This window comes from Gigantopelta aegis, chromosome 9, assembly GCF_016097555.1.
Source record: "Gigantopelta aegis isolate Gae_Host chromosome 9, Gae_host_genome, whole genome shotgun sequence".
NCBI lineage: Eukaryota > Metazoa > Mollusca > Gastropoda > Neomphalida > Peltospiridae > Gigantopelta > Gigantopelta aegis.
Window position 1 is genome coordinate 49855034 of NC_054707.1, and position 24197 is coordinate 49879230.

The 24197-nt window shown below is 40.3% G+C and overlaps 1 protein-coding gene across 1 annotated transcript; it reads right to left on the minus strand.

Annotated features, from left to right (window-relative positions):
- Positions 1 to 403: 403 nt before the first annotated feature.
- LOC121380359 lies at positions 404 to 23776 on the minus strand. The gene is made up of 5 exons (XM_041509142.1): positions 22858 to 23776; positions 12599 to 13087; positions 9668 to 9843; positions 4472 to 4726; positions 404 to 3488 (listed from the first exon to the last, which is right to left on the minus strand). The coding sequence occupies exons 1-5, from the start codon at positions 23351 to 23353 to the stop codon at positions 3234 to 3236; spliced, it is 1671 nt and encodes a 556-aa protein (XP_041365076.1). The 5' UTR covers positions 23354 to 23776; the 3' UTR covers positions 404 to 3233.
- Positions 23777 to 24197: the final 421 nt, after the last annotated feature.

Genomic DNA, 24197 nt, shown 5'->3' on the forward strand with positions numbered 1-24197 from the left:
GAGAGAGAGAGAGAGAGAGAGAGAGAGAGAGAGAGAGAGAGAGAGAGAGAGAGAGAGAGAGAGAGAGAGAGAGAGACAGACAGACAGACACACACACAAGGGTACCAGGGAACATTAACACACTTATAAAGCATTGGTTCCAAAAATTAAAAGATAGTTTTTTGCGTAATACTTCTAGACGGGTTTCATCCCTCTTTGTCTCGTGTTAGAGCACTGTCCTGTCACTGGCAGGTGGCACGTTTTAGTTTGCCTCACGTTTACAATTTCGTTAAACCATGTGGCGTTATTTGCATGAAAGCAATCTTTAACCTCCACCAACCATCAACAACAAAATAATAACCCATCCCTCCTGTCGAAACACACGAGAAGACAATGGTTATACTGATAAAGCAAACACCAAATGAACGCTTTTCCAAGATATTTATTGCAAACAAAACGTCGCCTTTCTTCATTCACAATACAAGTCCACGACACAAACAGTTAATGGTTCTGTTTCTATCTGGGCATGTCTAAAGAGAAACATCCGTCTTACGATATATATGGATACTGGGAGTCAGACTTCCATACAATATTTACTAACATATACAGAGTACCAAATTATTTTTACAATAAATATACATACAAACAGTAAGAAATATGTATGTGTGTGTGTGTGTGTGTGTGTGTGTGTGTGTGTGTGCGCGCGCGCGCGCGTGTGGATGTGTGTGTGTGTGTGTGTGTGTGTGTGTGTGTGTGTGGATGTGTGTGTGTTTGTAAAATCATAATCATCAAGGTTATCATCATCATCGTTATGTCGGGTGGTTAATTAAAGACAACTTTTTAAAATTAACAATAAAACGTAGATTGTGTTAATGTGTGTTTCCTCTCTTCTGAGTGTAATGAATACAACTTATACCACACAATGTAGATCTGTAATATTATAGAAATGTATTACCTGCATACATTCTAAAGCAACAACATAGTTAATGTTCTGAAATTGAGTTTCAACATGAAAACTACAGAACATCAATATGCGTTACCAAATTTCAAGAAAACACAATCAGATATTATACACGAACAGCACACTGTAGACAAGTTGATTCAGTTTAATACATTTTCTAACAGTTTTTCTTTAAGTCTGTTTTATTATACATAATTTTAAAACTCGAATACAAATACATGTGTATTACAATACAAATAACAAATACAATACTCAAATACGAATATACGCGTATACACAAAGGATTCCTTAATAATTATTTTATATTTTTAATAATTTCAAATATGTTTGTGTAGATAAGTTATATTGGAAATGAATAATAAAATACAAGTTTTATTGTTTGTCATGGGATGTTATATTACACAACAGTACGTACCAAAAGTAATCCAACTAAAGCGTGGACTTATATACTCGTAATTGCCTTATTGTACACAGCATAAAATATAATACATATTCTTTGTCAAACACCTTGAATTATGATTTAAAGAAAGAGAAACGATAATGTTTCTACAATATGTGAATAGTGACCACTTAGTAAATTTTGTTTATTATAACCTAACCATTTGGTCGGTCATTTGCAAGTTTAGGATCAATAAAGAAATCCCCATAACAAAAATCTATTTATTTCATAAGAATATGTGTTGTATCATTACAAAAAGACTTTACAATGGCTAGCAGTGACACACCTTTAATTTGTGTAAATAAATTAATTATGGTCCATTAATACAGTACAGTATAGGTGAAATGCATTACCAAGAAAACCCCCTCAACAAAACAACACGTAATGGATTCATATTCTAGTACCGGCTCCAACCCAGTGTGTTTTAAAGGCTCACAGACGTATAGGTTACTACATCTACTTTGCTCTAGCTAGCCACTAACAACTAATCACGAACTCCTCTCCAGGACAGCGTGACTGAATCTTAATTGAACTTAAGCACGCAAGTAAATTGGTGTGAATGAATAAAGGTAACGTAACCATCGACCTCTCAACCCAGCCTTATAATAACCAGTATATATCGGGGACGTCTGTTGGAACTAAAGACAACTGAGCTTGCACCAAGCTTATTGAATATCACTTGAATATAAACTTCGTCTCGTCATTTCGTCTCGTCATTTTGTATGCTTATCTATCTAATATCTCGATATTTTATGCTAGGCTCAGACTACAAACTGTCACGACGGAGTTGGCTAACTCGTCTATCTCACTTCTACGACTGTCCAGTTGCTAGTTTGTGTGCTCTTACAACTCGATTCTCGTCGTATACAACTTGTACGACCGATTAGTGGTTAATCCTAGCGCACCAGTCTTGCTTGTGTGTGTGTGTGTGTGTGTGTGTGTGTGTGTGTGTGTGTGTGGCTGGGGTATTACAACGCAACCGTCGAGTCCGTCGTGACTGTTGGTAGTCTGAGCCTAGCATTAATCGCTCACTTTTTGTAAACTTAGGCACTCCTCTTATGTCACCGAATGGTGATCTTGATAGTAATAAAGATCGGTTCTGTTCTGTTAAATAACTGGTTGTAGATTTAAGAACATGAGACAAATTGTACATACAATCTCACTTCGTAAATTTCAAACAATTACAATCATTCATCACGTTCAACCTGCCTGTGTTTTCAATATTTTTCTTCACAATTAACGATTCAAACGACATGCTAATCAGCTATTCCTTGGGTCTTACCTGTGCTACTAACAACAGTTGTTATATACAATATACTATATCAATGAAACCGAGGACATTCAAACTATTTTGGTGTAACGTTTCTGCTAAAGAACAGTTGATTGTGTGACGTTTATCAAATTGTGGTCTCTTTATGTTCACGTCTTGCAGGCCAACTAAACTTATTGTAGAGTTCTTTCTCTTGACATGTCTCTATTTTTTGTTTTAGTGGTTATGAGTGAAGTCTATTTGTTGAGAGACCCATTTGTGGGTCAATATAAATCAAGGTGGGTTTTTTAGATACACTACTAAATATCACACTAATGTCTTAAGTGAGTGAATCTCGTGTCATCTTGGAGCAAACGAACAAATGACCTCAAAACCTTGGTTACCTTGTCAAATAATGCCAAGGAGTGATCGAAAATCATTTGTTAGCTGACGAAAACATACAAAATGGTGAATTGTTTTAACATGTACTTCAGTGATTGGCATCACTACCATATTTGATCACTACGACCATCATCATCATCATCACTGTCATCATAATCACATCATCATCATTATCGTCGTCGTCGTCTCCACTTGTCTGAATATCACCAGCCTGTCTGCTTCTCCTCGTCCTCGACATCATCTGAGCCTCGTTGTGAGTACGCACTTCCGGATCTCAACATCTGTTTTAACCATACAGCCGTGGGGACATTCTGACATCCAAAATAATCACGCTTAAGTTCTCTGGCGGAAAACGGCGGTGTGACGTCACACGGAGCTCCAAATATGGTCGCACGGACTTGGTCCACGACACCCTCTCCAACCTGCGGAGACGAGTGCTTCACCGCATTCTTACTTTGCTGGAAAACAGAAATGTATTTCGTAAATTTAATTTGTTTTACTACAGTATCCGGAAAACATAAATTCTGGGTTACGAATAACATTAAATAAATTAATTTTAAAGACGTTGTGTTGTCCCAACCAAGAACCAGCCCAATGAGAAATAACAGATTTTCATGATCTATGTCATCACTTCAGACGTACTCGTTTTCGTTCTCGTAATTGGCTTTTGGGAATCAAGCTCTAGGTCCACATTTCATTTTGAATGATGTTCAGTACATACCAGTTAGATTTGATCTCACCTAGTCCTATATATTTAGTATTCTAATGCAAACTCAACCAACAGATCCGCCATGATTTTATGCGATCTTCAACGATCCTTTCGCCATCTACGTGGCACTAGTTTTCCAACCCCGGGTCCCTCGAAACACCGTTATGCATGTATGACTACGAGTCCAAAAACGGAAAATTCTCAATGGATCAGTTCCCTTTCTATTATCAAAAGATAAGCGCTTAATGAAGCAAGAGGCATAACTGCCATTTCAGATCAATTTTTAATAAAATATGCCCGCTCCGACATTAATGTATACGATTATGTTTGCTAATGCAATAAAAATGGTGTTTGGAAAGAAAAAAAACCCGAGTAATAACATTGGATTAGAAATAAGAATTAGGTTACCTTCTGCCAGTTCTTTGTTAACATTCCTTAAGTAATAAACCAAGTGCATACAGAATTGTTAGAGTGAAGACAAGAAGACTTTAGAGAAAAGTACCCTCCCCCCAAAAAAAAAAAAAAATAAAAAAAAAAACCAACAACAAAAAAAAACAAAAAAAACAAACAAAAAAAAACAACAAAAAAAACAATAAGGAAATGAAAGTTAACAATATCTTGAGAAAAAAAAGAGCATTTAGATGCTTATGATAAATAAAAAATCAATTAAACAAGTTCATAATACGAATGAATTTCGGGTGAAAATGACGTAATACACAGGATATACGTTACCTCGTGAACATCACGTGAACACATCCTAGTGTGGTTATTGGCTACCCAGTGTCTTGTGTACTCGTCATCATATGAATATTCATTTCCCTTGCCGCTGACCATCACGATGACGTTTTTGTGTTCACGTGAGTCTTGAAAGGCGTGGCTAATTTCACCGGAATAACTCTGGTCAACGATCACGTGGACAGACTTTGCCTCGCAATTGGACAGATCATCTTTCAATTCACGAAGTGTATAGCGCTCATTTTCTTCAGCCTGAAAATATTAAATAAATAAATAAATAAATAAATAAATAACTCTCTACTGGTCAGCATTTCAACCAATTTCAGTAAAATAATAACTTTAACCTAACATTCTTTCGACTCTGCCTTCTATAGAGATACGATTTTGATCATGGAATACAGTTTTGTCATTCAGATTTAACGTAAGCACAAGGACCCTCCCAGCTCGATACACCCATCCCATCCCAGCAACTAAAAAAATTAAATATACCTTAAATAATAACAGCTGAAACAAGCTTCTCGCAAATATGAAATATCGGCAGGAAATCTTTTCGTCCGTCCGTCAGTCCAACTAAAGGAGTGTCTTATACGGTGAGATACACCAAGGGTAGCGTACATGGTTTTTCTTTAATTAATGTGATAGATGTACACCAGTTCCGCCCAAATGTTTCATAATAGCGAACATTCAACAACATTGCATTTATTCCATTGAGATCTGTCCGGTGCTAGTTTTGATTCAGTAAATTAGTCTGGTGTGGCAGTCCTCTTGTGGCGGTTCAAGAAGGATGAAATCTCCAGTAAAGGATCTGCTGGGGAAGTTGTCCTCCTATACACGAGGCACTAGCTAGAGGTCGATTGAATCAACCACTATTTTGCCAAATGCCCATTCGACTCTGCATCGTACAGAGGATGGAAGGAAGTGTTTTAGTTAACGATGCACTCAACACATTTTATTTACGGTTATATGGCGTTGAACATATGGTTATGGACCACACAGGTATTGAGCGGAAACCCGCTGTTGCCACTTCAGCAACAAGGGATCTTTTATATGCACCAAGCCACAGACAGGATAGTACATACCACGGCCTTTGTTACACCAGATGTGGATCACTGGCTGGAACGAGAAATAGCCCAATGGGCCCACCGACGGGAATCGATCTTAGATCGATCGCGCATCAGGCGAGCGCTGTATCACTGAGCTACGTCCCGCCCCTGCATTGTACAGAGATACGACCTTGATCACGTGTTACGGTTTTGTTGTTCAGATTCAGATGTAAAAATGTAAACTGGAACTAATTTAAAATCTAATTTCTAGATGTTAAAAATATATTCGAGATTAAGGTTTAAATTTAGTGGAATTTGTTTTCAATCTTCTCTTAAATTACATCTACTGAACCAGTTTAACATTTAAAACATGCAGTGCGGCTTTTGTTTTCACTCAGGACAGACACACCACCAGCTGGTGACGTTGCGTAAACAAAAACCTTTTTCTAGTTAATAACAGTTCCATTTTCTTAAAACGAAAACGCTATTTGGAATTGGCAACACGCCACGGAACATTAGCGGAGCACTTCTCGGGGCGACAACATCATTTCTAATGTTATTTTAACTTGAAAACAATTTACAACAATTAACAATGGCGGTTTTCTCACTTCTCACGTATTGGACGTGATATTTTGGCAGATTCAGGAGGGGGAGACAACGTCAACAGAGCCTTCCACCATATTTTTTAGAATATACAAAAACAGAGTTCTCTAACAGTAGTAGGTGGAATCAAAAATTTTGTTTTTGTTTAAAGACACCACTTGAGCTCATTGATTTACTAATCATCGGCTATTAGATGTCAAACATTTGGTAATGCTGACACAGTCTTAGACAGGAAAACCGCTACATTTTACTATTAGTAGTGAAGGATATTTTATATGCACCATCCCACAGACACGATAAGCACATACCATGGCCTTGAATATACCAGTCGTGTTGCACTGGCTGGAACGAGAAATAACCCAATGGGCCCATCGACGGGGATACACCCTAGACCGACCGTGCACAAGACGAGAGCTTTACCATGAGCTACGTCCCCTGGCCCGTAACCCTCCCCCCCCCCCCAAAAAAAAAAAAAGAGTTCCGCTCCAAGGCGAAAAATAATGCGGAATATCCATATAAAAGGACATGTCTCTTGTAAAGATGAATCTATTAAGAATAGCAATATTCTGGTATGACATCTAGTATGTCAATATAACATTAATAAATCCATCTCAAATATTTATGGTCGCTCACGCACTTCAGTCTCAGATTCACTTGAAATTTGTACCAAATATTCCAAACTTCCACATGGGCTTTGTATTCCAAGCAGTTTTTGAGAAATGGTCAATTTACTAACCGTCATCATGTCCGTGCTATATTTGAAGTCGCATTATCTCGGGACGTAATGTACATAGAAACATGAAACTAATACACTAGATACTTTGAGACAACTGAAGAATACACTAGATACTTTGAGACAACTGAAGAATCTTTAAAATGCCATTTTATGTTACGAGCAGAAATTTATTTAGACACCAAAAACGCTGTTTTACATTCAGTATAACACACATTTATTTATTGTTTGTTTGTTTCTCTGTCAAGTCCACCTCAGTGCTTCGTCAGTGCTAAATTCATCCATAATTACAAAATTAATTTCCTAAAAAGACTTCTATATGGATAATGAAATTTGGTACACATAAACTACATACCATTAGCTATAAAATGAGACAAGTTTCGGGATTTTAACAATCTACCCTCATTGTGTTGAGTTTTTTTTTTCATTGAAAAGACACCCAAAACGATGCTTCCGATTTCAGAAGAATGTTGTTTCACAATTAATCATCACATAGTTGTAATATTTAAAATGTATTTAGAAAAAAAACCCTCTAACAAGCACCCCCTTGCATCTTTCCTGGATCCGCCAGTGGGACCTGCATTTTGTTTCTTCAACTGTGTTTCTACCTCACGTTTTCGTGAAGCCATTTGTAAATATACGTAATGCCCTCACGTTTCAGTTAAACAAACGTTTTGATAGTTGATACACTGACAATAATACTTGGTCTATTGTTCGAATAATGTTCAGCTCGGCGAACACACTTCTACAGTTTACCCAACTGCTGTTATAAGGGAAGTAAACAGTTTATACACATTTTCTGAAAGAACGTATACCCTAATCATTAAAGTTAAAGTTTGTGTTGTTTAACGACACCATTAGAGCAAATTGATTTAAATTAGTCATTGGCTGTTAGATGTGAAACATTTGGTAATTCTGACATATAGTCTTAGAGGAAACCCGCATCATTTGACAGTAATAGCAAGGAATATTTTCCTAATGACAAAACAGCACTTGATATACCAGTCGTGGGGCACTGGCTGGGACAGGAGAAAAAACCCAATCAGAGCACGTGCGTCGGGGTCCTGGTTAGAGTTTATGGGTGTTAGTTAATACCACTCGACGGAACGAGTCATGCACGTAGGCCTACCCAGTATTGTGGTATATAGTACTCGATATATACAACAATACACTGAATACAGGGTACGCACATGACTCGTTCCATCGAGTGGTTTTAACTGCACATCCATAAACTCTAACCACGACCTGAATAACCACTAATCAGAGAATGGTAAGCGCGCATTTCCCATTGCTAGAGGCGAGATGTACTCAGTGGCAGAGCGCTCGCCAGACATGTGATGAATCTCCATTACTCGTCACCCCAGTCGAACGGTTAACCCACGACTGGCATATTGATGACCATAGTATTCCTTACACACTGTTGTGAGAGATCACCCGTTGACAAGTTTCATCTCCAGCATATGTTGACGGTCACTTTTGAGACGTGTGATTGGTTGCTCAACGGTGGTGACCCAGTCACCCCAGCCACGCCATCCAATAAAATACCACTACCGAAATTGATTGCTTTGTGACACATATTATTTGTTGGATTCATAAATAACTTTTAGTTGGAAAAGACGTTTACATTTATTAAAAAAAAATTGTTTTAAGGATATGTAACAAATAGAATACTACATTTGTGTTCGTTAGATACCAGGTACCTTGCGACTTGTTGTTTAAAAACGTATCCAACTCACTTTTTCTCGTTAGATACGTTTATAAAGAAGTTGCTGAAAGGAAAATGTTATCCAACGTGCTGTCCTGACTGTAAAAAAGCTATTATAATTTAAACATCTGTTACAGTTATTTTCTAGCCTACGTATGTCAATAACAGTAACAAGTCAGACACTTTAATAGTCACACTTAAAAATGTGCTGCCGGAGTGTCGTTAAACATACAACATGCTAGGTTACAAAAACAATATTCATTGGTGAATTTTACATCAAAAACCTCACAGTCCAAAGTGAAGTAATTATCAACTGCCACGAGCTTTGCCGAGTGAAAATGAAAATGATTTCACGAGGGTCATAAAACATGGTACGAAATGGTAGCGACTTTAATATCCTATTTATTAACTACACTCGATTTAAATGAACTCATTTGGTTGACCTTCCGATAAGGTCGTAGTGCACCAGTCGTATGACGTCGAGGTATTACGTCACACTTTACATTCTGATTGAAAAAAGTTTTATTGCTTTAAAAGATACAAACCAATGGATTAGGCTCTGGTTATACAACTTACTAGCCTTCCTCCATTACGTTCTAATGGGACGTAACTAACACTTGATATGAACCAATATATTGTTAAAGGGACATTCCTGACTTTGCTGCAATTTTAAAGATGTTATCGACTAACAGATACTTTTTTTATCAATTGTAATTACATATCAAATATATTTTTCTGCATAAAATATTTGTGGCTGCATATTAAACGTGTTTCTGATCGTCCTAATATTTGTACTAGGTTAAATTTCATTTTATTTCCTAAAATATAATTTTTTCGTGTACGAAATTATCTGAAGACGATATCCAGTTTGGGCTTCTTACAAATATTAAGGCAACCAGAAACACATTGAATATACAGACACTGATATTCTAAACAAGAAAATATATTTAATATGTAAGTTTAATCGTAGAAATATTTTATTAGTCGGAAACATCTTACAATGGAGCAAACTCAGGAATGTCCCTTTAAGCATATGGGTAATAAAATAGTTATATACTGTCTATTAATATGAAGTGACGTCACACGACTGATGCCGCGCCGTTACTTACCAAGCCGTCAGCATTGACATCCCACAGCAGTGACGTGCCGTCGTTCCGGGCCGGACTGTTCAGGTAGAGGACGAGCGAGTCTGCGCAGTGGGGCGAGAGACACGTCTTCCGGATGTGATGGCGGAACGCGCCTTTCATGGCGGCAGGGTAGACGCGGTGACTGCCGTCTCCTGGAACTAAATAACATGGCTTCTGAATTCACGTAGTGGTTAGAATAATACCACTAGAGTACATTGATTTATTAATCATCGGTTATTGTACGTCAAACATTTGGTAATTTTGACGTTTAGAGAGAAACTCGGTAATTTTTTATCATTGTAGCAAGGAATCTTTATATGCACCATCCCACAAACATGATAGCGCATACCACAACCTTTGATATATCATTCGTGTTACACTGGCTTGAACGAGAAATAGCCCAATAGGCCCGCGGACAGGGTTCGATCCTAGACCGACCATGTATCAAGCGAGTTTTACCACTGGGCTGCGTCCCCCCACCCACCTACGCAGTTATTAAGCCATCGGACTTATTGCTGGTAGGGGCTAGGTTTCCAACTCGATACCGGCTCACACCAACAGTGAATAATGACGGCTACTGCATCAACTCCACTCTTACTAACACCTTCATACACAGTCAAAGCTGCTCTAGCGGCCACCTGTATTAAGCAACAACTGCCTTAAATGGCCACATTTTCATTCTCCCAAATCACTTACTGACATACTGACCTGTATTATGCAGCCACTCCCCTTAAAGGGCCATTTTTGTTACTTCATTTCCCGGCTGCTTAGCACGGGTTTTACTTTTCCTTTGTCTGAACCCAGTTTGACACTCGGACACCAAACTATTTTTTTGTTGTGCTGAGGTGTCTAATATTCATTCATTTATTTTCTCAATAACAACAATTACTGGGACCGATCCAGGATTTTTTTTTTTTTTTGAGGTAAGACTAATGGGAAACGGGCATTTGAACTAACTCGTGAAAAAGACAACCCAAAGGAAATTTAAAAAAGAAAAAAAAGGCACTTGAAGATAGGGGACGGGTCCCCATGACCCCCCCCCCCCCCCCCCCCCTCCGAACCCGCCTCGACATTAACTGCCCTGCCCAAACAACCCAGATAGATCAAGGGCAGCGTGATTGGATTAAATTTATAAAAAGCTGGCGATATTTCTTTTCACAGTGTACACACAGTCGTATTTTTAGGAGTCGGGAGACCTCCATGTTCTGTTCTTTACTTTCGTATGTCTTGCTTTAACGTTTAGAAATAAAGTCTTCACAGACTCAAAACAGTAATATAATTATAGATCGATATATTATCGTAAGCGCCAAAATAACCAATATTTTTAACCCCATAAGCAATACGATAATCGACATTCGTAACCACATAGGCACTAAAGTAATCAACATTTTTAATTCCATAGATGTTCAATAATCGACATTTGTAACCCCATAAGCATTTAAATAATGGATAGGCAGTATTTCTTTGGGGTTTTGTTTCAATTTCTTTGGCTGGGTGGGGTGGGTTTTTGTGTTATTTTTTGTAATTTTTTACTTTCCCTATTTTGATATAACTAACATCATTGCAAGCCAATGCACTCTACCTACTTATCATAATGAATATTCCTGCCCTGATATATTGAACCACCTCTAAAAAGATACCCAACCACCAAAACATTAAGCATTCCAATGTAGGGGGAGGCGGTGCTTGATGTTTATGTCATCATCACCTACGTACAGACCCGTCTGTTGATGGGTTTTTTTTTGGATCATACAAATTCATTTAAAGGCCATCACACTTACTTTGAGTAATGATAAAACCTACATCTGAAAAATCTTACATTTTCCCCAATAGACATCTTGAATTTCAATTTCCCTTTGATACGATAGATTGCAAGATTTCTAATCATGTTCTTTTTTTTCTCTCAGTCTAACAGGATAGGTTCAGCGCTACCTACAGTAACGTTAACAAAGCCAATAAGCATCATGTAGAGGTATTCCGTGTGTTGGTTCCACTCACATGAACGAACACGTCACATATTACACAGCCGTCCGAAAGAAAGTGTGGTGTATCACACGGTGCAATCCCACGTAGTTCTTTAATTCATTTCATTTATACCTAGTTTTGACCTGACACACATCTCAGCTACTCGGGCTGTCTATCCCGGACAGTGGGTTAGTGCTTACGTGTTAGGTGTTCGTGGGAGAGACTTCGGTGTAGCGAAATTACACCTGCCCACCGAGTCGTTACACTCGATCTGGGTGGGAGTCAGTACCAGGATGCGAACTATGTACCTAACAGCCTTAATTCCACAGACTGATGTGGGATATCGATTTAAATATGTTTTGTAACACACCTGTGAGGATATCGATTTAAATGTTTTGTAACACACCTGTGAGGATATCGATTTAAATACGTTTTGTAACACACCCGTGAGAATATCGATTTAAATATGTTTTGTAACACCTGTGAGAATATCGATTTAAATATGTTTTGTAACACACCTGTGAGGATATCGATTTAAATATGTTTTGTAACACACCTGTGAGAATATCGATTTAAAAGACATCTGATCGGCTGCTCCGCGATGATGACCCGGACGACAAAGCCATAGCGCCCAATGGAATTTTAAACGGTTCCGAAACTGATTTATAAGTTAACGGTGCAAGATCAATTAAGCGTTGTAAATATTTTTTTAAATTATTATTGTTTTTTTTGTTGTTGTTGTTGTTGTTGTTGTTTGCTTGTTTGTTTTGTTTTGATTGTTTTTGATTATATGTAAGAAATAGAAGACTGCTTTAAGGTCCATTAGATACCATTTATTTTACAACGGTTTTTAAATTTTTTATTATCACGTTCCTTCGCTGGTAACAACTCATAAGACAAATGGTATCAAACGGCCACTTCCCGCAGCATTGGTTACATTATACACACCAACGAGAGACTGGGCTCCGTTCGCGAAGAACACTTTAATGTTCCGTCGTTTAAATCCGTTATTGCGCAGCATCGTGTAGACCAGCAGTAGATTTCTCTTGTGCCGTAATCCGGTCATCTGGCGGTTCCAGCCACCTGACAAAATCACCGCCTGGTCGCACGTCTCCAAGGGGCGACAACTCGTGCGCACCGTCTCCTGAGTGGTGGAACAGCGCTGCGTGTTGTCTCTGATGGGATTGCACATTATCTTCGCCGTCTCGTTCTGAGACCTCAGTTCAGGGCACGCGCCGAAGCCGTCCAGGTGGGACATGCATTTCAAATGGTTTTCGCGCCCTTTCGCGAAGTAGTCTTCCTTCTTCCGGTTGAGGTGCACCACCGGTAGGAAGTTAATCTCGCACCGTCTCGCGAAGTTACGTCGTTTTGATCTCCGCTCCAAAGCGTTTTTACATCTCCTTCGTAGTGCAAGTCGCAGACATTCTCCATTTTGAGCTGCAAAGATAAATACATGTTTAAAGTAATAATTTAATGCTTCATTTGTAAAACGTTTGAGTATTTCACCTCGTAATCTAGTATTTGTTATTACTACATAGTGGTCTTGTTGATCCACATCCTGTTTGCTATAAAGAAAAAGAAAAAGAAAAAAACAAAACAACAAAAACAACAACAAACAACAACAAACAGATTTCGTCATGAAAAATAGTACCGGCCTAGGTAGCATACCGGCTCCCACCCAGAGCGAGTTTCACAACTCAGTGGGTAGGTGTAAGGCTTGTAGGTTCAGGGTTCGCATCCCGGTACCGTCTCTCTCTCACGGCGAGTTTAACGACTCAATGGGTAGGGCTAAGGCCACTACACCGACTTCTCTCTCACTAACCACTAACAACTAACCGCTAACCCTCAACCCTCTGTCCTGGACAGACAGTCCAGACAGCTGAGGTATGTACCCAAGATAGCGTGCATGGACGTTAATTGGATATAAGCACGAAAATAAGTTGAAATGAATAAATGAATGAAAAATATTGAGGGGAGTGATTAATTTCTTCACAAACTTAGATTACAGGAAGCTATTTAAGATATTACCATATCGATACCAAATAAATTCACAAGTTGAGGGGAGCTAAAAATTACTCTCCTTGAACTAGTCTCAGGGGAGGGTGGGGGGGGGGGGTCATAGCTCACCTTCAACAGCAAGGTCTAATAAAAAATAATAAAAAATAAACTTTAAAAAAAAGAAAACTTTAATTTTTTGTGGAGCCCACCAGTTTGTGTTTAAGTGTCGAGGGTTCAGACCAAACACATTTCACCGATAATAAGGCGATTTCGCTCCCCGCTGTGTAAATGTGTATCTCACACAATGGGAGCCCGCGAATTCGTATCGTGATGAAAGAACGAAATTATCTCCCATCGTTTTGAAATTACAGTGGGGTCGCAGCAAGGCCCGTACGGGCTACTCTTAAAAGAACGACCTACACTTAAAACGCCCCCTCACCGTAGGGAGTCCAAAACAAGTAATTTTCACAGGGAACACCTCTTCTTAATTAAGTTCAGAGGTGGACCCGGAGAGACAATCGGGGATAGGGGTGCCCGTGGTGTCTCGCTGATAATAAGAAGTCCGTACCTCACAAATGCTGTTTGAAATGGATACAGTGGCTAGCATTATATTGTAGGGGTAAGAGTAAGTTAAGATCCAGTATCGCCTCACACCCAACCCGCACGAACGGTGTACGCATTAAACCCACCCTGTACAAGCGGAGTACGTCTTAACCACCATGTATGAGCGGTATACACATTAAACCCACCCCGTACGAGTGGTATACGCATTAAACCCACCCCGTACGAGTGGTATACACATTAAACCCCGTACGAGTGGTATGCGCATTAAACCCACCCCGTACAAGAGGTGTATGCATTACACCTACCCCGTACAAGCGATATACGCATTAAACCCACCCCGTACGAGTGGTATACGCATTAAACCCACCCCGTACGAGTGGTGTACGCATTAAACCCACACCGTACAAGCGGTGTACGCATTAAGCCTACCCCGTACAAGCGGTGTACGCATTAAACCCACCCCGTACAAGCGGTGTACGCATTAAACCCACCCCGTACAAGCGGTGTACGCATTAAACCTACCCCGTACAAGCGGTGTACGCATTAAACCTACCCCGTACAAGCGGTGTACGCATTAAACCCACCCCGTACGAGTTGTGTACGTCTTATCCACCATGTCCGAGTGGTGTACGCATGGAGGTCATGCTCTCAGTCACAACCATTTTTATTCAAACTTTTTGTTAAGATCAAAATAATAAATGTGGTTTTACTACCTCGAAAGAAATTTTTAAATATTTGTAAATATATTTAAAAAAAATTATTGTTGGGGGTTTTGTCGTTGTTTACTTGTTTGTTTTGTTTTGGTTGTTTTTGATGATATGTAAGAAATAGAAGACTGCTTTAAGGTCCATTAGATACCATTTATTTTACAACTGTTTTAAACAAAATTATTATCACGTTCCTTCGCTGGCAACAACTCATAAAACAAATGGTATCAAACGGCCACTCCCGCAGCATTGGTTACATTATACACACCAACGAGAGACTGGGCTCCGTTCGTGAAGAACACTTTAATGTTCCGTCGTTTAAATCCGTTATTGCGCAGCATCGTGTAGACCAGCAGTACATTTCTTTTGAAGCAGAAAACGCGCCAGGATAGTGCTAAAGTTGGTCAATATTTCAACATGTTTTGGGGGAGGGTCTCCATACCTCCGTCACGTACGAGCATTGCGTCTTCGGTGGACGCCTTTTCGGACATGTGGTATATAATTTTTGCCACCCTAAAAGCATCTACTAAATAGTGTTCTTGTTATGCAATTTAAATAAAGTAATAAAATGTCAATTATTTTAAATGTTACGGGTATTTCCCAACCACCGTGAAAGTGTGACCTAACAGAATTCAGAAACAGCTTGAGTGGACCTCTCCAATATGAAATTCTGGTTACGCCACTGCCTTAAGCACCCCGCACGTGCGGTGTACGCCTTAACCACCCCGCAAGGGCGGTGTACGCCTTAACCACCCCGCACGGGCGCTGTACGCCTTAACCACCCCGCACGGGCGGTGTACGCCTTAGACACCCCTCACGGGCGATCAACGCTTTAACCACCCCGCACGGGCGGTGTACGCCTTAGACACCCCTCACGGGCGATCAACGCTTTAACCACCCCGCACGGGCGGTGTACGCCTTAACCACCCTGCACGGACGGTGTACGCCTTAGCCACACCACACAGGCGGTGTACGCCTTAACCACCCCGCGCGGGCGGTGGACACCTGGCGAGTTTTGCACAAGAGTCGCTTGTAAATAGTATTTCGTTACTTCAGTGTGGTATTTTCTCTATGGGCATATATATCTAAACTATTACAAATGTTTTCCAGAATATATTTTTCTGTAAGTATATATAATATCAAGGTGGGTGGTTGTCTAACCCGTGTACGCTTGTACTGAGATAGTGTTAATACAGTGTCGGTATAGTACCTCCGTGGTATATCTCTGATCTCAAAATGGAGCCTTTGATGCACGAGAGAAAAAAAAGAAATGTTTTATTTAACAACGCACTCAACACATTGTATTTACGGTTATGTGGCGTCAGACATATGATGAAGGACCTCACAGATATTGAGAGAAGAAACCCGCTCTCACCACTTCATGGGATACTCTTTTCGATTAGCAGCAAGGGATCTTTTATATGCACCATCCTACAGACAGGGTAGCACATACCACGACCTTTGACATACCAGTCGTGGCGCAATGGCTGGAACGAGAAATAACCCAATGGGCCCACAGACGGGGTTCGATCCCAGACCGATCGTGCATCAAGCGAGCGCTTTACCACTGGGCTCCGTCCCGCCCCATGATGCACGAGAGAGGCATTCATCTAAAGTAATTGCTATACTGATATTAATTAAGATAAGTAGTAGGTCGAAGAACACTTTTCCATTTACAGTTCAGTTCAAGGTGTTTAATGTGCACATTCAGGGCAAGCTGTTATAGCGCACGCCTGTCATGGGCGCAAGTTCTGACTACTGCCAGATTTTCCGTCCATGGTCCCGGTCCACGAAGCGATCATAGCGCTAAAGTCACCCTAAGTGCGCAAGGTAGTTATGCACTTGAGGTGATCTTTGGTGCGGGACGTAGCCCAGTGGTAAAGTGTACGCCTGATGCGCGGTCGGTACAGGATCGATCCCCGTCCGTGGGCCCATTGGGTTATTTCTCGTTCCACCCAGTGCACCACGACTGGTATATCAAAGACCGTGGTATATGCTAGCCTGTCTGTGAGATGGTGCATATAAAAGATCCCTTGCTACTAATGGAAAAATGTAGCGGGTTTCCTCTCTAAGACTATATGTCAGAATTACCAAATGTTTGACATCCAATAGCCGATGATTAATAAATCAATGTGTTCTAGTGGTGTTGTTAAACAAAACAAACTTTTTAAGGTGATCTTAGGGCTAAGATCACTTCCTGTAATAGGTCTCAGGACAGAGAAGGGTTAGGGGAGGGGTGGGAGGAGGGATCGCCCACACTTGGCAGGACATGAAAGGGTTGGGGGAGGAGGAGGGATCGCACACACTGGCAGGTGCAAGGCAGCAGATTGCCCGACCGGGGATCGGAAATGAGCGTGTTTGGTGGTACCTAATTTGCAATGTTTTCCTTTACAAATTATGGCCAAATGTGAATGAATTGACCGTGAAATAACTAACTTTTTTTTCCGCAAAATCCTATCAACCCAATATTTTTCTACTACATAAAAGTATTCATTCTGTCTTTTTTTTTACAATTTAGTACTGGAGTTAGGTGTTGGAAGATGAAAGAAAATGCATTGGGAGGGAAGGCGCAATTATATATTAATTCGCTTTTCAAACAGCAGGCAAGTATAATCGTCAGAGAAGAGAGGTGAGTTCACCCTAACCACCCCCGTTTACTTACGAGTGAATACCTTCTAGGTTTAGAACACATTTATACTGTCTGGCGGTTTCAAATCGGTAACGCAAGGTGTACCGTACTAACTAGTAGATACAACAGGTGTGTTAAGACTTGGGTTCCCTCCATACAGCGATATACGCTTGCGAGGAGTGCACGGAATAACCCGCTCAGTGTACGGACCACACACACAGGCTACGCGCCGAGTCGTTCACAGCACAGCGACAAATCGGCAGAAATCTTAATCAAACAACACAGACACCCTCAAGATCAGTGAATGGAATCCGAGACAACCTGTGAATCGTCCTGCTGAAGTAAGCATTGATCTACACGATGGCATCAAGAGATTAGAACCGATTCACAATACTACTAATAATAATACTATTCATAGGCGTCGGAAGTAAGGGTGGGTGGCAATTGCCTACCGTATCGGAAGCTGAAGTGGTCAAAATTCAGTATGGCTTGAATCGCCATGCAGATGAAAGGCGAAAACCTTCCGAAGTATCTGCTATTTGTTTGTCATCATCGTATCTTCATGGTTCGACAAATTCACCAGCCCTCAGTCCAGGCTAGTGAATTGTTGGTCTGGGCTAGTAAAATTATCAACCGAATTACTATCATAGATAGAACACTAGCCAAGACTTCTGTGAGGGCTGGTGACTTTCTCAGACATTTGTCATACACTGGTATGTTCCGCCGCCATATAACCGTAATTAAAATGTGTTGAGTGCGTCGTTAAATAAACCATTTCTTCATTCCTGTATTCCGTCCTCGTCGTGCCTGACAAAATTCAGTTAGTGTGGTTCTGTTGGGTAACATGGGGGCTGAACGTTGCTCAGTGGTAAAGTGCTCGCCTGGTGTGCGATCCGTTCAGAATCGATCTCCGTTGGTGGGTCCATTGGGCCACTTCTCTTTCCATCCAGTACACCACGATTGGTATATCAAATGCCGTGGTATGTGCTGTCCTGTCTGTGTAATGGTGCATATAAAAAGATCCGTAGCTACTAATGGAAAACCCCTATCATGGACAGAACACTGGCGAAGTCGGACGCTATGCCCACGACAGGCGTGTTTGAACAGTTCTCTGATGGAAACATGCCAAATATTACCCATATCCACACCCACTAATGGAAAATCGTAGCAGGTTTCCTCTCTAAGACTATGTCAAAGTTATCAAATGTTTGACATTCAATAGCAGATGATTAATAAGTCATTGAGCTCTATTGCTGTCGTTAAACAAACAAACTTCTTTTCCGAGCATTCTATTTAATGCAAATAATATTTAAAATAAAACAATGATTCAAGCGTGTTTACTTTTAGTACTTGTTCCTGGGCTCTATAGATGCTGGACATAATACATACAGCTTTTGATATAAACATTGTAGGAAGTCATATCGTGTTCGAAGACGATTCTCTGCGACTACATCAGCTCCGTTCTTACGATACGATTTCCCACAATTTTATATGATTTTTATGTGTACATTTTTGGCGAAAGACAACGAACGCGGCGGAGACGCAACAATTTACGACGAGTTAATCACACACAATGCGATTCAGAAAGATACGACTCGATCGTCGCATATACGACACGATGGTCCATTGGAGTTTTCACACGACTGAATAGTTTTGAACATTTTCAAAACTCTACGACACAATGACATATCAGCTGACCTTACATAATTATATAATTTTCAAATGTAAATATTCATATTCATACCTTTGTTTGACACCCAATAGCCGATGTGTACTGTTGTGTCACACACCGACCTCACCATCATTTCCCAGAGACTAGTTAAACGAGATTAATTTGTTTGCTCCCCTTAGCATGTGAATCAACCAAAAAGTACCTCCAAACGATTATATATCAATGCTCGATATAGTAATATGTTAAATGACTCCCCATAATCTAAGTTAGGGGAGCAATTAATCACTCGTCTTGACTTTGTTTTCACGGAGAGGTCTAGTTAATAGTAGTGAAAAACCTAGAAGGCTTATAGGAGCGATATGGAGGGATTGGCCAAAAACAAGTATAGACTCCAACCTAACCGGTTCAAAAGGGTGTGTCTAGAACAAGGGGATTGGGGGGGGGGGGCAGCGGGGGGCAACTGCCCCATAGTGCTGGTGCAAATCCTCAAATTCGGGGGAAAAAAGAAATATTTGGGCAAAATGTGCTAAAATGAGACTTTTTTTACCATGTATTTCCATCATTTGACCCCTCAAAATTAGTTGTAATCCATGTAAATATGCGTAGTCCTTCGTTTGCAACCCTATATAGCTGTTTGACAGTAATGCTAATATGAATAAATGTTGTTATTCAGATCGAGCATTTTGTTTTAATTCGGGCAAAAACACACCAGCTTGCCCCCAGCAAAAATGGGAGCCCGTACGCCTATGATACAGATGCAAGCAAAATCGCTGAGGGGTTTCTGGCCATGCTCAATACATTAAACAAAAATGTCTTGGAGCGGAGGGGGGGGGGGGGGGGGGGGGGGGGGGTCGACTCCCACCCCACCCTCCAACCTGGCACGTATGCAAGTGCACATGCTATAAACTGGGGGAAAAAGTGGTTAACTTTGTTAACGACATTTCAAACAGTGTTTTCAAAATACTGCCTGCAACAGACGGCAATAATGTGCTCGTGTTACTGACGTTAATGTTACTACCCCAAACACAAATAGTTTACACCTCCATTAAAGTTTACAGTTCTAACGCGTTGACTTGTCATTTATTACACACGTTATTCACCTTCTCAAGTGAAACTTGGAAACTGTAACAGTAACCTGGTCCAGCTGAGTGGAGTTAAACCAGACTTTTTCTCTTTTTTTTTTTTTTACAAAATACGTGTGGTCACGTTCTTGAAAGTCATTCAAACAGGTTTGTTGTGGAAACACGTATAACGGAACTCAAGTGGAATGCAACTTGTTAATATTGATTGTTTCAGGAACAGAGCTCGACAATCTAGGCGCGGATTTAGAGGGAGGGTGCTGGGGAGCGCATCCCCCTCAGTTGAGCTCCAAGTGGTCCGTAAATCTGTATTTACCCTATAAAATAAATAATTTATTTGTTTCTAGTGCGGAATTTATTATTTATTTATTTATTTAAATTTTATATTTGTTTGGTGGATTTAACAGGGCTCACAATGGAATGGATTTTGGTTTAGCCAATTTTCTGATATACAGAGTATTTTCTTGAAACAATTTAAGATATGGTTAATTTTTAAGGAAGTCGTCATCGAAATGTAGTTATTTTGTATAAAAAGGAGCATTTTGGCTAATTTGGCAATGGACAGGGTGAGTCCTTGTTTACTGTTAAAGTGGTTGGTCAATGAAGTTAAACGTATACTGTAGGAATAGTAGGGGTACAAACCCGTACACAGAACTGGGGGTACTGGCCACTTTATGACATATTTTTGTTACGGCATTGAATCAAGACTGTGCGTTATTACATTGACATTTATTTAGAAGGAGATTGCCAATGATTGTATTTAACTCAGTGAGGTGTGTACTAAAACTGATATTCAACCCAACCCCACACACAAGCTGTGTGATAACTTGTTAAGCGTGTTGTAAATCAATCTACATCTATCTGTTACGTCAGCAGAACGCAACATTCGTTTCTAATTATAGTAACAGGATCTTAACTAGCCTAAACTGGAGGGTGGTGAAGGGGTGTGTGACGGGGAGGGGAACGGGGAGGGCGGTAAAATAATCATCAAGACACAGCAATACAAGATCTTATCTAACTAGACAAAATATGCATTAGTAAACAAAAGGGGAACTTTTCGCGTATTTTATGGCGGGTGGAGGCAGTTGGCCCCCATGCCCCCCCCCCCCCCCTCCATCGTTAGGTAGGACCCTGTCACAGGCATCTTATTGCAGCAGGTTCACATATTATATAAATGTTTTCATTCGCAGGTTTACCGGTTTCTGCTTGGAAAGGTAAGATGCGTTTATTTAGTGCGCAACTTAGTCTAGGTATTAATAATAGTAGTAGTAGTAGTAGTAGTAGTAGTAGTAGTAGTAATAGCTGTTGTTATAGCAGTTGTAGTAGTGGTGGTGGTGGTGATAGTAGTAATAGTAGTAGTAATGGTAGGAATACTGTAGTAGTAGTAGCAGTAGTGTTGTTAGTGATAGTGGTAATAGTAGTAGTAGTAGTACTACTACTAGTAGTAGTAGTAATAGTACTTTTTGTTGCTGTTATAGTCCTAGCAGTTGTAGGATTAGCACTAGTACTAATATTAGTGATAGTAGTAGTGATGGGGGTGGTAGTAGTAGGAGTAATAGTAGTAGCAGTAGACTGTAGTAGACGTAGGAGTAGTAGTAGTAATGCTGGTGGTAGTATTAGTTGTTACAGTAGTAATATAGTAGCAGTAGTACTAGTAAACGTAATAGTAGTTGTAGCAGCAGTGATGATGGTGGTAGTTATAGTGGTAGTAGTAGTAGTAGTAGAATATGAGTAGTAGTGGTGGTGGTAGTTGTAGTAATTGTGGTAGAGGTAGTACTAATTGTTTGTTAAGTAGTAGTAATATAGTAGTAGTAATGATGATGGTGGTGGTAGTAGTAGTAGTAGTAGTAGCAGCAGCAGCAGCAGCAGTAGTAGTAGTAGTAAAAGTAGGAGTAGTTGTAGTATTAGTGGTGATGCAGGAAACAATATTTCACGAGAACCGTTGTTCTGTTCGCGTGTTGGTTACGTACGCAACTTTAAAATCACGACAACCGCCAATCGGTTACATGGTGAACAATAACATTCTAACATTAAAAGTACCATATATCAGTAATGAAAGTGAAAATCAGTTTATGTTTTTAAATACAATTGAACCATCAGTGTAGCACAGAACCGTAGTTCAAGTGTTTTTGGATTAGGGAGGCCTAACTCATCGGTTTACGAGAACTATATTCACGTAACCGAACAATCGGTTACATATAAGTAAAACTCACGTGAAATGACTTCCGGTTACCTAAGATTTCGAAATATTGTCCCCTGTGATGGTGGTAGCTATAGTGGTAGTAGTAGCGGTAGTAGTAGTAGTAGTGGTGGCGGTCGTGGTGATGGTAATGGTGGTGGTAGCTATAGTGGTAGTAGTAAGTAATAATATATAGTCATAGTAGTAGTAATAGCAGTAGTGAAGATGATGGTGGTGGTGGTAGTAGCAGTGAATTTTAATGGTCTTGTCACAGATATAAATATCCGATAGTATGATATTGCGGTTAAAGAAGGGTAGATGACTCATTTGAAATATTACATTTGTTATTTCAAAAGCGGGTGAAAAATGAATAACTTACCTAAGTACACGCCCCCCGATTTTCTGCAGAAATGCCAACTAATATCAGTGTCTACATAGAAGACGATAACGAGGTGGCCGAAGTTCGCTGACGGGTACGGATCAACCACGACAACGGCCTCGTGTGTCTCCGACCGACTCAAACTCTCCTCAGGCAACACAGTTCGGTATTTTCCGTAAACCGACGTCGGTGCGACGTGCACGTTCATAGCCGACTGCGGAACCGAAACTAACTTCCTGCATTCTCTGGCAGTGGTGAAAAACACACTACTACAGTTGAGGCTGTGGACGAACTGAAACGCGGACTTGGCCCACCGCTCCACTTTAACGTTGGCGTCGTGAGCGTTCACGCTGTCGACCTTAACCCACGGTCTGTGGTATTCTCTCGTGATAACACAGCTGACGACGTTCAAGTGTAAAAACAGGGGAATACACACGCGAAATATGATCCTCCTGCTAAAAATGTTCGTTTCAAACATGTTCATTTCACTTATCATTGGAAATGAAATGTGATTGTAAAATTATTTTGTAAAAGTTCTCCGTGTTGTCTTAATTCCTGGCGGGACCGTTAACAGGAACAGATATCTGTAGCTGTCGAAATCTATGTACACGGACAGGAGAAACAGCGAGCGGGCGAATAAATCTCCCGAACACGATAAGATACACGCTTTGATCTCGTAAATCCCTTGTCACTATAAACAGGTGTGCAATTTACAACATAACAATTCATTCCAAATAGTGTGTGTTATGTTCATTCCGACGAGGTTATTTTGAAACCATTTCAACTTGCACTGCTATTTCAGTAACGTAGAACGTATTACAGGCTGTATTTCGGTTTTAACTTTTCGTCGGTGAGGCTTTTTTCTTCTCCTCCTTCAAACGGCTAGCGAAACTCGTGTTTCTGACTAGCGAACGTAAACAAGAACTTACAACATGCTCAAATACTGGGTTAGGCTCGTGTGAACATCAAAGCCACCGATGTCCTTAACAAATTAATCCTGTTTTACGGGTAAGAAGAAATCGGCCCCTGATTGGCCGACGATCCCGCGATAACCCCGGGCTCAATACAAAGGTCGCCTACGATTGGCTAGCGGTGAGATCAATCGCCAGCGCCTAATTGATACTCTTGTGTTTCTCGCTGGCTTCAATGCCCGGTTCCACACCTGAATTGGCTGTTACACTATCTTACAGGTGGAAACGTATATGGATAAAAGTCGGCGACATAATTTTACACGATATTTGGAAACCGAACCATATGCCATAAAGAACGAATTACCAGCCGTGAAATTATAGGTCATGTGTATGATTCCAAGCAATGTTTTAAAGAAGTGACGATAAAAA

Bases quoted from the DNA above. Each gene is read 5' to 3' on its own strand.
- LOC121380359 (XM_041509142.1), bottom strand. From the start codon at position 23,353: ATGATAAGTGAAATGAACATGTTTGAAACGAACATTTTTAGCAGGAGG. The intron at 13,088-22,857 runs GTAAGTTATTCA...TTATCTTTGCAG, and splicing joins ATCGGGGGGCGTGTACTTAG to CTCAAAATGGAGAATGTCTG. The intron at 9,844-12,598 runs GTGTGTATAATG...CATGTTATTTAG, and splicing joins CGGAGCCCAGTCTCTCGTTG to TTCCAGGAGACGGCAGTCAC.